At 44.0% G+C, this 19,372-nt stretch overlaps 1 protein-coding gene across 1 annotated transcript; it reads left to right on the forward strand.

Moving 5' to 3' along the window:
* The first annotated feature begins 1,893 nt into the window (after positions 1-1,893).
* On the forward strand, positions 1,894-18,613 carry LOC125623541 (C-type lectin domain family 4 member E). The gene is made up of 6 exons (XM_048823097.2): positions 1,894-2,172; positions 3,868-3,966; positions 16,129-16,227; positions 16,870-17,021; positions 17,275-17,405; positions 17,715-18,613. The coding sequence occupies exons 1-6, from the start codon at positions 2,136-2,138 to the stop codon at positions 17,860-17,862; spliced, it is 666 nt and encodes a 221-aa protein (XP_048679054.1). The 5' UTR covers positions 1,894-2,135; the 3' UTR covers positions 17,863-18,613.
* The last annotated feature ends 759 nt before the right edge of the window (positions 18,614-19,372 follow it).

Genomic DNA, 19,372 nt, shown 5'->3' on the forward strand with positions numbered 1-19,372 from the left:
GAGGAGCGAGGGCATGGCAGGCTCATGGAAGGGGGCAGGAAGGAGTGGGGATTTTGGGGGAAGGGGTGAAGTAGGGGCAGGCCCTGTGGCAGAGTCAGGGTTGAGCAGTGAGCACCCCACCCCCACAGCACATTGGGAAGTTGGCACCTGTAACTCCAGCCCCGGAGTCGGTGCCTATGCAAGGCACCACATATTAACTTCTGAAGAGCCGCATGCAGCTCCGGAGCCACAGGTTGGCCACCCCTGTTATAAAGAAAAACTACCCTGTCTCTGACAAAATGTGGACTGTGTTTGCAGCAGCCAAAGTACATGATGAGACCTTGGCAAGAGTGATAAAAGCTATAACAGTAGGTTGGCCTGGACACCATATACCTAGTCCATATTTTCACTTCAAAGAAGAACTTTCAGTGATTGATGGTATTTTGTTTAGAAGCAACTGAATAACTGTTCCCAAAATATTACAGCCTGACAAGCTTATTAGAATTCATGAAGGACATTTAGGAAATAAAAAATACAAAAGAAGGGCCAGAGCTGTGTTGGCCTCAAACGGGTGAAAAAAGCAGTTAAGAAATGTGAAACATCAAAAGTTACAGCCTAAGCCTGTGAAAGAACCTATGCTGGTACCTCAGGAAGCTTTAGAGGCTTGGTATAAAGTTGGTATTGATTTATTCAGATATGCAGGTAAAGATTATGTTGTGATTTTAAACTATTACTCACGCTTTCCAGAGATTACTTTACTGGACAACACCATAGCAAAGCATGTAATAACACGCATAAATCAATATTTGTTAGGTATGATATTCCTTCAATGGTAATGTCAGACAATGGTCCACAATTTGCAGGATATGAATTCAAAAAAATTTGTGAGATATTACGGGTTCTGGCATATTACAGCAAGTCCTAGATACCCACAGCCAAATGATCTAGTGGAGAATGGTGTAAAAATTATAGAGAAGCTACTAAAAAAAACAAACGAATCTAATTCAAATCCTGACTTAGGCTTGCTTAACTATAGGCAGCACCCTTGAAACATGGATTGTCTCTAGGGTGACCAGATGTCCCAATTTTATAGGGACAGTCCCAATATTTGGGGCTTTTCCTTATATAGGTGCCTATTATCCCCCCCAACCCCACCCTCGTCCCGATTTTTCACCCTTGCTATCTGGTCACCCTAATTGTCTCACGCAGACATTCTGTTTAAGAGAAAACTAAAAACTAGACTGCCTAATTTTGTAGAAAAAGATGTTAAAAATGAACATGATGTAAAAGGATTAAAGAAAGCTGATAATGAAAGACAAAAAATGTACGATGGCAGAGTAGGGTGGCCTGTCACACATTCACAGAACACATGCCAGTACGTCCAGGAACAGCATACGCCTTCCCCTTCACAGTGAAAGCGAGGTCTCACCTCACAGGGGAGCTCCATTTTTAAGAGCATGCTGCCTCATCCCTGCCGGCACGACCTTGTGTGTCTGATTCCCGACAAAGCCACATCTGGTTTTGTCTGAGTACTGGATAGGGGACAAACCCTAGAAAAACAGGCAGTATCAAACTGGCTTAATCATCTTAAATCTGGGGAACCTCCCTTATAGCAAAGATTAGGCCTGTGTTGGCTTTAAACTGGCTTAATCCGTAACGTGTGAGATCTGACAGGCTAAAGATTCCCCTTCCCACCCCACAGACACAGGGCAAACCTAGAAGATAAAAGGTTAATGTTACAATGTTACATGTTGCAAAACTGCATGAATATTTTCGAAATAAACTATTTCAGGAATGGGGGATAGTTCCTCTTTTCCATCCTCATTTTCTTCACTTTTTTATGTATATATTTGGGGGGGGGAAGGGGACTAGGGTGGAGTTGCTTTTATGTCTCATAATTATCTACTTCTGGTCTGAAATGAGCCATCACAAGACCGGTTGAAAACTTCCCCTTCCCTCCACTACCTTCTGTGTGGTATTTATCTCCAGGCTCTGGCTCTCAGCCTTGCCATCTCATCAGACATCATTAAGGCTCCTCATTTGTGTTTGACCAGCTCAGAATACAATTTGTTCTTCAGTAGAACGGTCCCCTATGCTGGTGGCTGCGTGTATTCCCTGGAGTCACTGGTGGGGACAGTGAGGTTCTAGGAGAGGCCATGGGCCCAACGGGGAAATCCAGCCCAGGAACTGCAGGTGAGAATGGGGATTTCATCTCACTTTGTAGGGCGGGATGGATTGAAATAAGGATTTGGTAAGGCAATGGAGAGGGAGTGATAGAGGAGAGAAGTTCTGGGGAAAGACCATACAGAACTGGGGGAACAATGGCTGGAAAGGATGAGATAGAGGGACAAAGAGAATGGAACCAGGAAGTAACAGGGCTGGAGAATGGCCCAAAGGATTGGGGAAGGGATAATGAAATTATGAGAGAAAAGCAATCACCTTCTGTCCATTTCAATGATCGCACAGAAACAATGTCCAAGAAGGGGTGTCAACCTGACCCCATTAAATGAACCAGTTGAAACACATTTGGATGATTTCAACCATAAACATTTCCTCCCATTTCTACACTCTTACTGCTCATTACAATGCCAACCTCCGACCTTACTAGATGCTTTGAAGACTGGTCATGATTTTTTCACTGTAAACAACCCAATTTTTACCACTTATATTTGTCTCCAACTTTGACTGACTTTTATAAACAATTCTATATAACAGGCTGAGCTGGACTTTCATTCCTTTGGGCAACTTAGAGCACTGACCTGTGAGTAACAGTCCAGGAAGAGAGAGACATATGTTACATATACACCGCAAATGAAGGGGTGATTGTAGGGCATGTAGATATGCCTGTGTGGACAATTGCAGCAGAGATGCAGCAGCATGGACCCCAGCAGAGGCTAGCAGTGCAAGTACCCACCCAGGGTCCCCAGTGGGCTTGTACTGGGACGGCTAGCCTGTGCTGAAGCCTACGCCACCCAGTCCTCGCTACCACTGTTACCTGCCCCAGCTAGATTAAAGCTAGCACAGGTATGCCTTCCGCACGCTGCAATCACATCTCCATTTGCGATGTAGACATACACATAGGAGGGAATATCTACACTTTGAGCTAGGGGTGTGAGTCTTAGCTCAAGGAGACATATCCACACTAGCTTTGTTTGAGCTAGTGTCCTAAAAATAGATTACCTGGAGCAGTGCAAGCAGCAAGTGGGGGTAGCTGCCATAAGTGTGTGTTCATTAGATATGCTAGGTATGTCATCAGGCCCTCCTGCTGCACATGCCACCATGGCTACAGTCTACTTCTAGCACACTAGTTTGATCAAAGCTAACACAGGTATGTATCCTAAAGCTGGGAATCACACCCCTAGCTCAAAGTGTAGACAGATCCCTAAACAGTAAGGAAAGGTGGATGGGGAGAGGAGAGAGAAGGGAGTACAGAGGATAAACAAAAGGGAAGTAGAGAAGATGGAGGTAGAAAGATGGGATAAACAGGGAGAGGTGGGCAGAGGTGGAGGAAGAGAATGCAATGAGAGAAAGGAGGAGTGGCTGGGGAGATAGAAGGAGATATATATGGGGAGAGGTTATGGGGAGAAAAGGAGGTGTGGGGGACCAAGCAATGGACGAGAGAAGGAATAAAGGGGAAAGAAGAGGAGAGACAAGTCTTGTGGGTAGAGAGAAAAAAAAGAAAGAGAAGAGTTGGGGGACCCTGCACTAACCCTAGCTCCTGTAACTGAGCCACTTTTAATTGCAGGCTTCTGGGTCCAGGTGTAATTCTCGGAAAATTCCTCACATCTGTCTCAGGACACTGTGTTGGAATCAGGAAAACAGGGGCTCTCCTGCAATTTTATCTTTGGGAAGGGTGTGTGATTCCTGCTCTTACCTTATGTATTTCAGGCCCCACAGAAGAGAGGAAACTCTGCCGCTGGCTGAGCCCCTGGGTCATTCTTGTTTGTGTTCTTGTCCTCAAGGCCTGTGTCATCTCCGGCTGCATGGGTGGGTTTTGAATTCTGTTTATTTGGCTGCATTGCAAAGAAAAAGTAAATGTATAAAACAAGAAGGGAGTTTATTGCTCTCTTTGGGGTCTGTCCTCCCTGCTTCTTTCCTTTTTCCCATCTTACAAAAACAAAAAGGATCTCGAGTAAGATAGTGGCTGGTAAATTTAGAATCAGTAAAATGAAAGGCTTGTAAACTCAAGCTGTGGAACTGCCTGCTGCAGGGAATCAACCAAGTCTGGTGCCATTGCTGGATATAAAAAGGGCAGCATAATAAAGAGAAAGGTAAAAAACCCGCAGGCATTAGGGGATAAATGATCTCTATAGGGGCCAGAAAGAACCGTCCCTCCTTTCCCCCAACCTCAAAGTGGGACAGGTAGCTAGATATGGAGATATATTATTATTATTAAATTAATATTTATTTGAGGCATCTAACACCAATCTCTGCAAGAAGCCTGATGCAGGGCTAGATGGAACAATAGTCTGTTCCTCTACAGTTAATCCATTGCCCCATCCCACACTCTGCCTATTGACACAGAGAGAAAAGTTTCCCCTCCTGAGTAACCAGCACCACTCCCCACAGCACGCCTGTGTTTCTCGGTGGTTTCTGTCGCAAGTGTGATGAAGCCCATTATCATTTGTGTGCAGTCACTGGATCTCTCGCTGCCTTCGCTCACCCCTGCTGGCGGTGGGAACCTTTACAGTCTTGGCAGGAGACTGAAGGCCCCCCCAGGCTCCAGAGGAAAGGCAGCTATGTCAGGGGGGAGGTTTCATTATTTTTCTGTCGCTGTTATTGGGCCTTTCCCTCCTGCTGTCTCAGACACAGCAGCATGGACTGAGGAGCCAGTGCAGCCAGGCCAGGCTCTCATACACTGCCGGGAGCTGGGCACAGGGGTGCTGTAGGTCATGGTCTGCAGGGTGTGGTGTGGGTCACTCAGGAGGATACACCTCCCTCCCTGTCTGACCCTCAAGTGCCAGGGGCTGCTGAAAGTGACACCTTTTGTGTAATATGTAAAAAATGCTGCTCCCTTGTGGAAATTAAAGAGCGGGCAATGTATTGCACATCAATAGCAGCGTTTAATCTGGTGTCCATGTCAAATCCCACCTCAGGCAGCTATACACTGTCTCCTGGAATCCCCCCGGCAGGTCCATTTGGGTTTTCACTTGATCTCTGCTGTCCTGACCTACTCTTTGTGTCATTAAACAGCTGCCACATTTTACCCCAGAGGCAGCTGATTTTCTGTGATTGGGGAAGCATCTACTGTAGATACAGTCAGTAAAGAGCTGGAGCTTCCTTCCAGAAGAAATTGACTGGAGGGAAACAAGTTGTTGTTAGTGTTGCCAGGTCTGTTGAGCCCGGGGATTACTCAGTGTTGCCAACTCTCATTATTTATCACAAATCTCACAATATTTGCTGTTTTTCTTAAAGCCCCAGATCCTGGAGTCATGTGATTTTGCAGGATCATAGCATAGCACTCATTTAAAAAATAAGTTTTTAGCCCTCCTGGTTTCAGAAAAAAACTCAAAAACATGACCCTGAAAGGAGCAAAGCCCACAAGGCAAATCATAAGATCCCATAATTTATTATGTTATAAAATGTCATCATCTGGGGGGGAAGCGTTCTGATTCATGATGTTTGAGCACTTGGGGTTGGCTGTCCTGCGCTTTAAAGCAGTGGTTGGTGCCTCATTAGACAAGAACTAAGAGACAGCCTAGTCAATCCAAAGCTTCCCCCCACTCAATAACCAACTCTCACGACTTTATTGTGAGCCTCACAACATTTGATTTGGATGTGGCTCGTGGGCCGTAGTTTGCCACCTCTGCTCTACATGCTCCTCCCAGTTCCCTGAGTGTTGGGGATTTAAGGGTAGCCTGGTTGATATACTCCTCTATAAAAGTCAGAGCAAATTTCTATGTTCTCTTTATCCAAAGAGGTGCATCCTGGGATTAATATTGCAGGATTGTTATGGCAGGAGTCACCAGATGGTGCTGTTATTCACAGTTTTACAAGTTCTTTTTTTGTCATGTAATCATTGTTCAGCTTTTGAAGAAATGATTTTCATAGAGTTGAAGGCCAAAACGGATCAACTAGTCTGACTTTCTGAATATCACAGGCCATTGAATTTCACTCAGTCATCCTGGTATTGAGACGAATGACTTGAGTTTGACTAAATCCTATCTCCCAGAAAAGCATCCAGTCTTGATTTAATGACATCAAGAGATGGAGAATCCACCTCTTTCCTTGGTTGTTTGTGCCAATGGTTAATCACCCTCTCTTAAAAACGGTGCCTTATTTCCAACTTAAATTTGCCCAGCTTTAATTTACAGTCACTGGTTCTTGTTCTGCATTTCTCCACTAGGTTAAAGAGCCCTTTAGTACCTGGTATTTTCTTTCTGCGACGATACTTAGACAGTATAATCAAGTCACCTCTTGATCTTCTTTTTGATAAGCTAAACAGATTGAGCTCCTAAAGTGTCTCTGTAAAGCTATTTTTGCACTTTTGAATAATTTTTATGGCTGCCCTCTGCAACCTCTTCAATTGATCAACATCCTTTATAAAATGTGGAACAAAAGAACTGGATGCAATATCCCTGAATTGGTCTTGCCAATTCTGTATATGTGGCATATTGGAAACTGTGTTAAAATTACAAGCCATCATTTTAAGTTATATGGGATTTCCTGGACCCAGAGCCGTCCCCTGGGTATGGCGAATCGGGGCAGCAGCTCTGAGCCCCGTGCTTTGGGGGGCTCTGCGCTTCAGTGTGCATGTGTTGTGCGGGGGGCACTAGACCAGCCCGGGGGGGTAGGATTAAGGGTTCGGGGGGCCAGGCCAGCCCAGGAGGGTTAGCGGGGGGCCTGGCGTCAGCAGCGGGGGTCGGGCCTGCACTCACCGGCAGGAAGCATGCGTTTTATTTCTTTTTCTTGCTCACCCACCGCCGCACCAGCCGCCAGCATCCTAGCTCCGCTGGAACACGCTAGCGCCAGGCTGACCCCATCCATTGCCCTTCTGCCCCAGACCTCTCCCTTTTTCGGGACCCCTCAGCACAGGGGGCCCCCTTGCCCCTAGCACAAGTGCTACCCTGTGACTGTCGATTGTCCCTCGCCCCCCAGCACTGGTGTTCCCTCCCCACACCAGATTTAACCTGTAGAAAAAATGTTAAGGGGGGCCAATACAGGCTGATTTGTCCCAGGCTCCGTACCCCCTTTGGGATGGCTCTGCCTGGACCCATTTGCAGGCTGGGGAAGCCATGTGATCTAGGTCCCTTGTGGCACTCTGCAAAAGAGCCAATCTGCGGTGCAGTGTGATGAGTTGTACCTTTCTGCCTTCAATCTGGTCTCTCTGTGTGTTTGGTTGTTGTGTGGCCCTATCATTGTTTACCAGTCAGCCAATCCTTGTGTCACCTGCAAATTTTATCACCAGTTCTTTCATATTTACTTCCAGATCATTGATGAAAATGTTGAATAGCATCAGGTCTAGTCCTGCTCCCTGTTGAACCCCACTAGAAACACCCCCCGCAATGGTAATTCTCCACTGACAACTTCTTTTTGAGATCTGCCAGTTCTTAATTCATTTAACATGTGCTTTATTGATGTAGTACAGTGCTAGTTGTTTAATTAACATGTCATGTGGTGCTAAAAAGCTTTGCAAAACTCTAAATATATCTACACAGTTACTTTTATCTGCCAAACTTATCTAACCAAAAATAAAATCAGATGTGTTTCACAAGACCTACTTTCCACAAAGCCATGTTCATTGGCATTAATTCTATTATTTTCCTTAATTCTTTATTGGGTGATGCCCATATCAATATTTCTAATATTTTTTCTGGGATCTATGTCAGGCTAACTGGCCCACAGTTACCCAGATGATACCACTTGTCCTTTTTGCATTGAATTGAATAGCACAACAGCACTCTTCCAGTCTTCTGGAATTTCCTTGGAATTCCAAGATTTACTAAAAATTAACACCAGTGGGCCAGAGAACTCCTCAGCCACCTCTTTCAGGACATTTTGGTGCATGTTGTCTGGGCCTACTGATTTAAAAATGTTAATCCCTAGTAACTGTTGTTTAACATTCTCCTTAGTTACTAATGATCTGGAAAGTACATAATATTCATGTGATATGAATGCATCATCCTGCTTCTTTCCAATGCAGAACCAAAATATTTATTGAATATTTCTGCCTTTTCTGGAGAATTATTAACAATTTTACCATCTACACATAGTAATGGGCCTATACCGTTCTTAGGAATTCTTTTGTTCCTGATATACTTAAAAAACATTTCTTATTCTCCTAAGCCTTGTCAGCCATGGATTTTTCCCTGATGTCTTTAACTTCCCTTAACATTTTTCTATATGCCATAACTTCTAATTTATACTGATTTCTATCTACTTCCCCTTTCTCCATTGGTTTTATATACATATTTTATTCTAATTCCTGTTTTCACTTGACCTCTTAACTGGAATGGGCTTTTAAGCAAAGTAGTTCTCTATCACAATTTCTGAATCATGGGTTTTTGGCCATCTAATAAATTCTCCTTAAAGAACTCCCAATTTGCATTCACAATTTTCTGTCTTCATTTTTCCTCCCAATCAATTTCACTCATAATCTTCCTCAGGTTTGGGAAATTAGGTCTTTTGAAGCAGAAAGTGTGTGTGTACACACACACACACATACACTCATAACTGGTTGGGACTGTCTTAGGTTTGCCCACAAGGAATGTAACTGGGGCATGATCACTGGTCCCTAGACAACCACCAATTTTCAGTTCAGTGATAATTCATCTTCAGCTGTTCATGGTGCTGTCCAAAATGTGTTTGGTGCAATACCTTTTTTGTTAGAAAATGATCATCCATCATTTTTAGAAACTCTAATGAGGGTTACTACTGGCTTCCAAATTGAATTCTCCCCATAACAACACAATTTTTCTTTCCACAACTTTACAGGAAGGAGCAATTCATCCTGTTCCCTAGTTTGATTTGCTGGTCTGTAACTGACTCCCATCCGTACCTCCTCCTGGGTTTTGTTAGTTATCACATTGATCCATATACATTGACGATCTTGTGGTTTTGAGTTATTAATAACTCAAAAGCAGGTAATAGTATCTTTAATGTAGAGTGCCACTGTCAAATTCTAGGGTTCAGTCCAAACCAGTGGTGGGTTGTGTCAGCACTTGTCCTGCAACCCTGGGTGCCTTTCAATGCTTTGCAGCTGTAACTCACAGCCTAGGATACTCACAGCCAGCCTGCAAGTATGCAGATCACCCTGAGTGTCTGTGTTCAGCCATCCCTGGTTCAGCAGCTCTGACTCCAGCAGCCTTTCTACAGCCCCATAGCCACCCTCCAACTTCCACCAGCCTTGGTTACTACTTGCAGGGTGACTCTAACACACCCCCATCCCAAATTTTTCCTGATCCTGTGTGCCCTGAAGTGTCCTGCTCTCTCTTGGATAACTCAGGAAAATAATGTATGTTTGATCATTTAAAGAGACAAAGGTACATTACAGCTTATTAACTTAACTGGGATAAATACACCTTCCCCTCAAACACAGCACTGAGTTGGTTTATAATAAACACAAAACAAATGTATTCACAATAAGACATAGGTTAAGTGATGCTAAGCAAAAGGAATAAAGTTAAAAAAGATCCCAAATGAATAAAAATGAAAACACATATCTAAAAATCTAAAACTTAATATAGCAAGGTACAATCTTTACCTAAGCAGCTATCTCCCCTATATTCAGTTCCCAGAGACTTCAAACCCACCCCGCCTTGGTTGAAGGATCCACCTTTCTTGGCTTGCAAGAGCCCCAGGCCCTTGTATCTGTCCAGTGATCAATGCCAAAGATAATTTCTGTCCTGGCTTATATCTTCCAAAGTTCAACAACCTTGTTTCAAGAGGCAGGAAGACCTTTTGCTGTTCTTCCCTTCTTGTGGACTTCCCATTCCCCCGCTGATTTTCTGTGTAAGTGGGGATTCCATTATTTTGGGTCACACTTTGGTTATTTTCATTGGGGACAGGTAGATAACTGTGACATTCCATCCTGTCTGGGAGAGACCTGTTTCTTCCTTTGTTTGGACACACACTTTAAAGCATGAAATCAATGAGTATTCATAATCCCTTATGTTCTGCTAGTACAGACATTGCACATTGATATCAATCACTAGTGTGTCATAGGCTTTCATAAAATATCTCAATCAATAGACTTTCATAATACAGTAATATTATACCCAATCAGTTGATACATTGCTTATCATTTGAGGTTCAGGTCCCTTGTCTTTATAGCTCAGATAAAGTTTCTCTTCCCCGCTTGTTAGCTTGATAGCTTTGTTTACCTAATATGAAAATAGACCTTCATTGTCTCTGCCTGATGACCAGGCTGGTCAGAGAAGCAAACACATTCCTTTGTCTAGGGCAGACCTGTTTACTAAATCCCTCTTACATGCCTGGTTTATATACATTTTAGATATAATTCCAGCCTATCTATTCATAACTTTTAATATACACCATATACTTACATCACCCAAGACAATTAATGATTGGTGAATTATTAGTTTTCCAATGACATGTTATGTGACACCTATTAGACACAGATTATGACATCAGTGAACTGGGGTACACTGAACTGCTCAGGCCAGCTGAAACTTATTACCTGTTACCAGTGAGCCCCTTGCCCTCTGGCATTGGGACGCTGTGAGTGTCACAGCCACCCACCATCTTTCTTACCCACTTGATCCTTCTAAACAGGTGATAACTAGTAGTTTTAACATTCCAGGCATGTGAAGCCTCCCATCAGGTTTCAGTAGTGCCAATTATATCAAATTTCTTCTCATCAGTGAGATTTTCCAGATCCTCTTGTACATAACCCAGGCTCCTGGCACTGGTACATATGCAATTGAAAAAAACACTTCTCTTCACATTTTTTGCCTCCTCCGTTCAAGAAGTTCCCAACATCTTGACTTTAAGTTAGACGTTTAAACATTTGTACTGTGTTCGCCCCCTCAGAAACCTCCCCCATGTGTTGTTAGTTTTACACCCTCCTGACTGCCAGCTAGTCTCCAACCCAGAAGATTAGCCCCTCCATCACCTGTGAGATGCAGCCCATCCTGTTCGTACAGCCCCTTCTCTCCTTGGAATGTGTCCAATGTTTCACAACACCCAAAGTTTCAGCTTCACACCGGTCTCATAGCCAGTGGTTCACCTCCAGTATGCTCTGCCTTCCCGTGCTTGTGGGACTGATGGGATCTGCACCAAGGTTAGTTCTGGGATGCAGGTTCTTTTGGGGGCACCGTGGCAAACAGCAAGAGTTTTCTCTCTTCCTTAATCTGTGCACCTAGACTCAATTCCTGGGGCAGAGCTGCTTCCTGGGACATGATGTTGGTGTTTGCCCTGGGAGCTCTGGAAGAGGTGATTTCCTGAAGTAGTGTACACATGTAAATAGGCTAAGAAAATACCCAGATTCAACAACACTGAAGGCCCCAACACCTGCTACTGCTCAGCAAGGCATGACGATGTTAATGAGCTGTTTCCTGGCCACACCCACGTCAACCCGCCCCATGTGGGTCAGACACTGCTCTTGTTTGCCTTGTTGACCAAGATTGTCTTGCACCAGTCAGTCAGTAGAACTGTTTACCACTGACAGCAGAGAACATAAGAGCATAAGAATCGCCCTGTTGGGTCAGACTAAAGGTCCATCTAGCCCAGTATCCTGTCTTCCGACAGCGGTCAGTGCCAGGTGCCCCAGAGGGAATGAACAGATCAGGTGATCATCAAGTGATCCATCTCCTGTCACTCATTCCCAGCTTCTGGCAAACAGAGGTTAGGGACACCATTCCTACCCACCCTGGCTAATAGCCATTGATGGACCTATCCTCCATGAATGTATTTAGTTCTTTTTGAACCCTGTTATGGTCTTGGCCTTCACAACATCCTCTGACACAGGTTGACTGTGCGTCATGTGAAGAAATACTTTCTTTTATTTGTTTTAAACCTGCTGCCTATTAATTTCATTTGGTGACCCCTAGTTCTTGTGTTATGAGAAGGAGTAAACAACACTTCCTTATCTACTTTCTCTACACCAATCATGATTTTATAGACCTCAATCATATCTCTCCTTAGCTGTCTCTTTTCCAAGATGAAAAGTCCCAGTCTTATTAATCTCTCCTCGTACGGAAGCTGTTCCATACCTCTAACCATTTTTGTTGCCCTTTTCTGAACCTTTTCCAATTCCAACATATCTTTTTTTTAGATGGAGCGACCACATCTGCACACAGTGTTCAAGATGTGGGCATACCATGGATTTATATAGAGGCAACATGATATTTTCTGTCCTATTATCCATCCCCTTCTTAATTATTCCCAGCATTCTGTTCACTTTTTTGACTGCCACTGCACATTGAGTGCATGTTTTCAGAGAACTATCCATGACTCCTAGATCTCTTTCTTGAGTGGTAACAGCTAATTTAGACCCCGTCATTGTATATGTATAGTTGGGATTATGCTTTCCAATGTGCATTACTTTGCATTTATCAACATTAAATTTCATCTGCCATTTTGTTGCCCAGTCACCCAGTTTTGAAAGATCCTTTTGTAGCTCTTCGCAGTCTGCCTGGGTCTTAACTATCTTTAGTAATTTTGTATCATCTGCAAATTTTGCCACCTCACTATTTACCCCTTTTTCCAGATCATTTATGAATATGTTGAATAGGACTGGTCCCAGAACAGACCCCTGGGGGACACCACTATTTACCTCTTTCCATTCTGAAAACTGACCATTTATACCTACTCTTTGTTTCCTATCTTTTAACCAGTTACCAATCCATGAGAGCACCTTCCCTCTTATCCCATGTCAGCTTACATTGTTTAAGAGCCTTTGGTGAGGGACCTTGTCAAAGGCTTTCTGAAAATCTAAGTACACTATATCCACTGGATTCCCTTGGTCCACTTGCTTGTTTACCCCCTCAAAGAATTCTAATAGATTGGTGAGGCATGATTTCCCTTTACTAAAACCATGTTGACTCTTCCTCAACAAATTATGTTCATCTATATGTCTGACAATATTGTTTTTTATTATCATTTCAACCAGTTTGCCTGGTACTGAAGTCAGCTTTACAGGCCTGTAATTGCCGGGATCACCTCTGGAGCTCTTTTTAAAAATTGGCATCACATTAGCTATCCTCCTGTCATCTGGTACGGAAGCTGATTTAAATGATAGGTTACAGACTACAGTTAGTAGTTCTGCAATTCCACATTAGAGGTTCTTCAGAACTTCTTGGGTGAATATCATCTGGTCCTGGTGACTTATTGCTGTTTAATTTATCAATTTGTTCCAAAACCTCCTCTAATGATACCTCAATCTGGGACAATTCCTCAGATCTGTCACCTAAAAAGAATGGCTCAGGTTTGGAAATCTCCCTCACATCCTCAGTCATAAAGACTGATACAAAGAATTCATTTAGTTTCTCCGCAATGGCCTTATCGTCCTTGAGTGCTCCTTGAGTGCTCGATCGTCCAGTGGCCCCACTCGTTGTTTAACAGGCTTCCTGCTTCTGATGTACTTTTTTAAAAAATTGCTATTATTTTTTGAGTCTTTGGCTAACTGTTCCTCAAATTCTTTTCTGACCTTCCTAATTGTATTTTTACACTTCATTTTCCACTGTTTATGCTCCTTTCTATTTTCCTCACGAGGATTTAGCTTCCAATTTTTAAAGGATGCCTTTTTGCCTCTCACTGCTTCTTTTACTTTGTTGTTTAGACAGAGTGGCTCTTTTTTGGATCTCTTACTATGTTTTTTAATTTGGGGTATACATTTAAATTGAGCCTCTATTATGGTGTCTTTAAAAAGTTTCCAGGCAGCTTGCAGAGATTTCACTTTTGGCACTGCACCCTTTAATTTCTGTTTAACTAACCTCCTCATTTTTGTGTAGTTCCCCTTTCTGAAATTAAATGCTACAGTGTTGGGCCGCTGTGGTGTTTTTCCTGTCACAGAGATATTAAATTTAATTATATTATGGTCACTATTACCTAGTGGTCCAGCTATATTCACCTCTTGGATCAGATCCTGTGCTCCACTTAGGACTAAATCAAGAATTGCCTCTTCTCTGGTGGATTCCAGGACCAGCTGCTCCAAGAAGCAGCCATTTAAGGTGTCAAGAAACTTTATCTCTGCATCCCGTCCTGAGGTGACATGTACCCAGTCAACATGGTGATAATTGAAATCCCCTATTATTATTATTATTACTATTATTGAGTTTTTTATTTTAATAGCCGCTCTAATCTCCCATTCACAGTCACTATCACCACCCTGGTCAGGTGGTGATATATCCCTACTGCTATATTCTTATTATTAGAGCAGGGAATTTCTATCCATAGAGATTCTATGGTACAGTTTGATTCATTTACAATTTTTACTTCATTTGATTCTACGCTTTCTTTCACATATGCCAATCCCCCACCAGCATGACCTATTCTGTCTTTCCAATATATTTTGTACCCTGGTATTACTGTATCCCATTGATTATCCTCATTCCACCAAGTTTCTGTGATGCCTATTATAACAATATGCTCATTTAATATGAGGCACTCTAGTTCACCCATTTTATTATTTAGACTTCTAGCATTGGTATACAAGCACTTTAAAAACTTGTCTCCTTTTAGCTGTCTGCCATTACATGATGTAACTGAATACGACTTTTTTTCATTTGACTGTTTCTGATCAGACCCTGCCTGTATTTTATCATTTTCCATCCTCTCGTCCTCACTAGGACATAGAGATTCTCTATTAATAGGTCCTTCCCAAGGGATGTCTGAACCACATGCTCCTCCACACCAGTCGGCTTTCCCCCAGCCCTTAGTTTAAAAACTGCTCTACGACCTTTTAAATGTTAAGTGCCAGCAATCTGGTTCCATTTTGTTTTAAGTGGAGTGCATCCTTCCTGTATAGGCTCCCCCTTTCCCAAAAGTTTCCCCAGTTCCTAATAAATCTAAACCCCTCCTCCCTACACCATCATCTCATCCATGCATTGAGATTCTACAGTTCTTGCTGTCTAACTGGCCCTGCGTGTGGAACTGGGAGCATCTCAGAGAATGGTACCATGGAGGTCCTGGACTTCAATCTCTTACCTAGCAGCCAAAATTTGGACTCCAGGACCTCTCTCCTATTCTTCCCTATGTCACTGGTACCTACATGTACCACAACCACTGGCTCCTCCCCAGCACTACACATAAGTCTATCTAGATGTCTCGAGAGATCCGCAACCTTCACACCAGGCAAGAAAGTCACCATGCAGTTCTCCCGGTCATGGAAAACCCTTTTCTTTTTGCGAATACAGACTAACACGGCTGTTCCTCTGAAACCAACTATCTATGCTTCTAATGATTGACTTGCCTATTACTAATACCTGCCTCTTTCTAATAGCTGGAGTTCCCTCCCCCGGAGAGGTATCCTCAGTGGGAGAGGATACCACAACATCAACTGGAAGGAGGGTCCCAACTATGGGATTGTTTCCCTCTTCTCCAATTAGATGCTCTCCTTCCCTGGGACCTTCATCCTCCTCAACAGCACAGAGGTTGTCAGACTGCGGGGGGAACCATTCTATTGTGTCCTGGAAAGTCTTATCTATGTACTCTCTGTCTCCCTCAGCTCCTCCAGTTCAGCCTCTCTGGCCTTCAAAACCTGTACACAGTCTCTGAGGTCCAGGAGCTCCTTGCACCGAATGCTCACATATGCCATCTGCCCATAGGGCAGGTAATCATACATGCAGCATTGGGTGCAATAAACTGAGTAGCCCCCACTCTGTTGCTGGACCTCTGCCTGCATTCTCTTTTTACTCCTGCAGCTGGTTCCTTTTGATGTTGTTTTGTTTATATCAATGGGGTGGTTTGGCTTTTAAGTTTAAAGAATGTTGCATTCTAGCCTCCGGCTCTCCCACTGAAGGAATGCCGCCCCCCCCCCCCCCCACTCTCCCAGATGAAGGAAGCTGAGCTACCCTATTCTCTCCTATGGGAGATTGTTTGGGTATGTATGAAAATAAAGCAAACCCAAGTAGGAGCAACCATACTGTGACAGTTCTTGGCCAGGAGATGGAGAAGAAATCAGGTTGTATGTGGGAGCAAGAGGAGGGAAATATTGTATCCATTCTCTTTTTTTCTCTCCTTTACCAGTCACTTTCCTCATGGGAAATCCAAGCTGTGAAATGCACAAGGCCCTGCCCCAGGGTTCTGCAGAGTGGCACTGTGTCGTGGGGAGAGATGAAGGGAAAGGTCAGTGACACCGAAAGAGAAAGGAAATCACCCCTATGTCAGTGTTCTGGGCTAGTGGCCTGATTCACACCGAGGTCTGGACTGACAGAAAACAGTGACAATGGGCTGCAGGGATTCACCCCTGAGGAGAAAATGAAGTCTGTACAGAGGGGTTAAGTGAGGGCTAAGGAGAGAAATAGCAATGTTCTTCAAGCACAGGCAGGGTGTAAACAAGTAGGATGGGGAGGGGTTAATTGAGAATGGTCAGAGAAAGGAGGTATAATGGGAGAAAAAGAAGAGCAATTCAGGTTGAGGAAATATTCTCTAACACTAACATTCCCATATCCATTAGACTATGGATGTCTTCCCAAGCGAAGGGGTGGAAACTGTATTAACTGAGTCATTTTTGGCTTTGTCCAGTTGAGAATTTAAAGGTATGTGGTTAGAACATGTCAGCTAACATGTTAGTCTACCTTGCCTTGTCCACATTGGGCTTACTGACCATGTTAGCTAACGTCTTCTAACAATACATCAACCCCTTCAGAGTAAACTGGAGGGAACAATTCAACATTGTCCATAGATAATGGCAAAGATGTCGCTAGTAGGAATTTTCCATCTCTAATTATTATGATTCCTTCTCCTTGGATTTCTCTTCCCTCACAGGGCGAGTCTGGACATGCTGCCCCTTGGGCTGGGAGCCCTTTCAGGCCAGCTGCTACTACTTCTCTAAAGACATCATGAACTGGGATGACAGTGAGAGGAACTGCACAGGGATGGGCTCCCACCTGGTCGTAATCAACACGGGAACTGAGCAGGTATCTTTGCTGGGGGTCAGACTCTATTGGGAATTCAGTGCCCAGCCCTAGAGGAGACCTTCACACACACACACACACACCTGCTCTTGAGTTTGAGTGAGTAGTTCTGGCTCCAGGGTCACTCAGTCATGGGCTTCCTTAGCCATCAACACCTCCAGCACCAGACTCACAGTCCCCAGAGATTCCTGCCTGGCTGCTACTGTCTGCTCAGTAACTGAATCTAGTGAAATTTAAATTGATTTTTTTTATCCAGGATTTCATTTCCAATTATGTAAAAAGAACAGTTATTGGAATCAAAGTGGAGAATTACTATATTGGTCTGGCTCAACAGAAGAAAGGCCAGTGGCACTGGCTGGATCTGACTCCATATAACAAGACAGCAGTGTGAGTACCTTTTGGGATAAAGACTGTCCAGCAGATTCACATACAGTATAGTGGTTATGTGTGTGTCTCAGAGAGAGATCTCTGTCACCTACTGGAGCTAAATGTTTCTGGTCCAGCAAAGGGAAAGTTTCTTAGGGCATCATTATGAGAAGCTACAAATCCATTTTAGGAAGGAAGGGGAATCTCTCTGGAGGATTCATAGGTTATCATTTCCACCACTCTTCCATCCTCACCAGTTACAACTCTTTCCCCTGGGTCACTCATAATGATATGTCTGACATCTGACACATCAACTTCTCCGTCTTACAGGTTCTGGATACCTGGGGAACCAAACAACCTCAGTGTGGAGAAATGTGTTGCTGTAGATACATCCCAAAAGGAGAACATGAATTGGAATAACTTCCCTTGTATCATACCATCTCATCGAATTTGTGAAACTGCGGCAACAAGTATTTGATGAAAAAACCCCTCATGGATGTGAAATCAGAGAGCGAGCCCATCCCTCACCATGGGCAGCTCACAGAGAGATCAGATTGGAGAGTTTGTATCACTGTGAGTCCGGGGCTGTATAATATGCAGGAAGGTGGGGGTGGAAGTTACCGTGCTCAGTGGTATGAACTCACCACAAAAAAAATATTTTGAAAAAAATATATAAACTTCTGAAAATGACTAAAGTGGAAAAACACCAGACTTCAGCCAAGCTCTGTTTATGATGTCATAAAACTCCCTGTGACATCACCCAACCAGTCCAGTGGAGAAGGTGGGTTGAGAACGGGAGAACCAGAGGATTTGCCTTAAAGTGTTGAAGGGAGAGTTGCTATTCACTGTATTAATTCAGCCAAGTGTTGCTAAATATAATAACTTCCCTTGGGCCCAACACATCAGTCCCCAAGAATGTGTGTGCTGTGAATGGGAGAGTGTTTCATCATGTCCATGTTGCTCTGGTGGCTGCTGGGTTTAACAAGAGATTCAGCTTTCAGGAAAAAGATGCAGGAGTAAAGGTCCAAATCTCAGAGCTCTTTGTTGTTCCAACCTCACTGGAAACATGTGTCTGTGCTTCCAGCTGGGACTGTTTAGAAGGCCAACCAGTTCATTATCCCTCTTCCAGATTTAACTTCTTTTGTGATGGAGCAGAACAATTTATACCCCAGAGCAGTGGTTCCCAAACTTGTTCCGCCGCTCATGCAGGGAAAGCCCCTGGCGGGCCGGGCCGGTTTGTTTACCTGCCACATTGGCAGGTTCGGCCGATCGCGTCTCCCAGTGGCCGCAGTTCACTGCTCCAGACCGAGGGACGTACTGGCCACCGCTTCCAGCAGCTCCCATTGGCCTGGAGCAGTGAACCGCGGCCACTGGGAGCCGCGATCGGCCGAACCTGCGGACGCGACAGGTAAACAAACCGGCCCGGCCCGCCAGGGGCTTTCCCTGCACAAGCGGCAGAACAACTCTGGGAACCACTGCCCCAGAGAAAGGACAGGTTTTCAATCAAGAGACTGATCCTAGACCAAATCTCCTAGAAATGGAAAGGATCTATAAGCCCAGTTCTTTCCCACTGCCCTGGAGCTAGTGCTGGATTGTTGCTGGTCGTGCATTCTCCACATCTTTGTCTAATCCTAGTTTTGAATGGCAGGAGCAATGGCTCTTCCACTACTTCCTCTGAGGAGACCACAGGTCTAGATCTCATTGTTGTTGGGTTTTGAGGCAGAATGTCGGACGCTCTGTATAAAGTTCTCTTTGTATGTGTTTCACCTAGTGCTGTCCCATCTCCTACTGCTTACTTCTGACTCTTTCTGCGTACGATTCCCCTCCAGGAATTCCCTGCTTATTTCAGGATTGTGTCTACTATTGTGTTTATCTTAATAAAGTCAAGATGTAAACAACAGATTCTGATCCAGTTCATTCTGGGAAGCCCATTTCCTGAGAAACCAGCCCTGACCTCCCACAAAGTGCGAGAATCCCAGGGTGCTGGA

Source organism: Caretta caretta, chromosome 1 (genome assembly GCF_965140235.1).
Source record: "Caretta caretta isolate rCarCar2 chromosome 1, rCarCar1.hap1, whole genome shotgun sequence".
Classification (NCBI taxonomy): Eukaryota; Metazoa; Chordata; order Testudines; family Cheloniidae; genus Caretta; species Caretta caretta.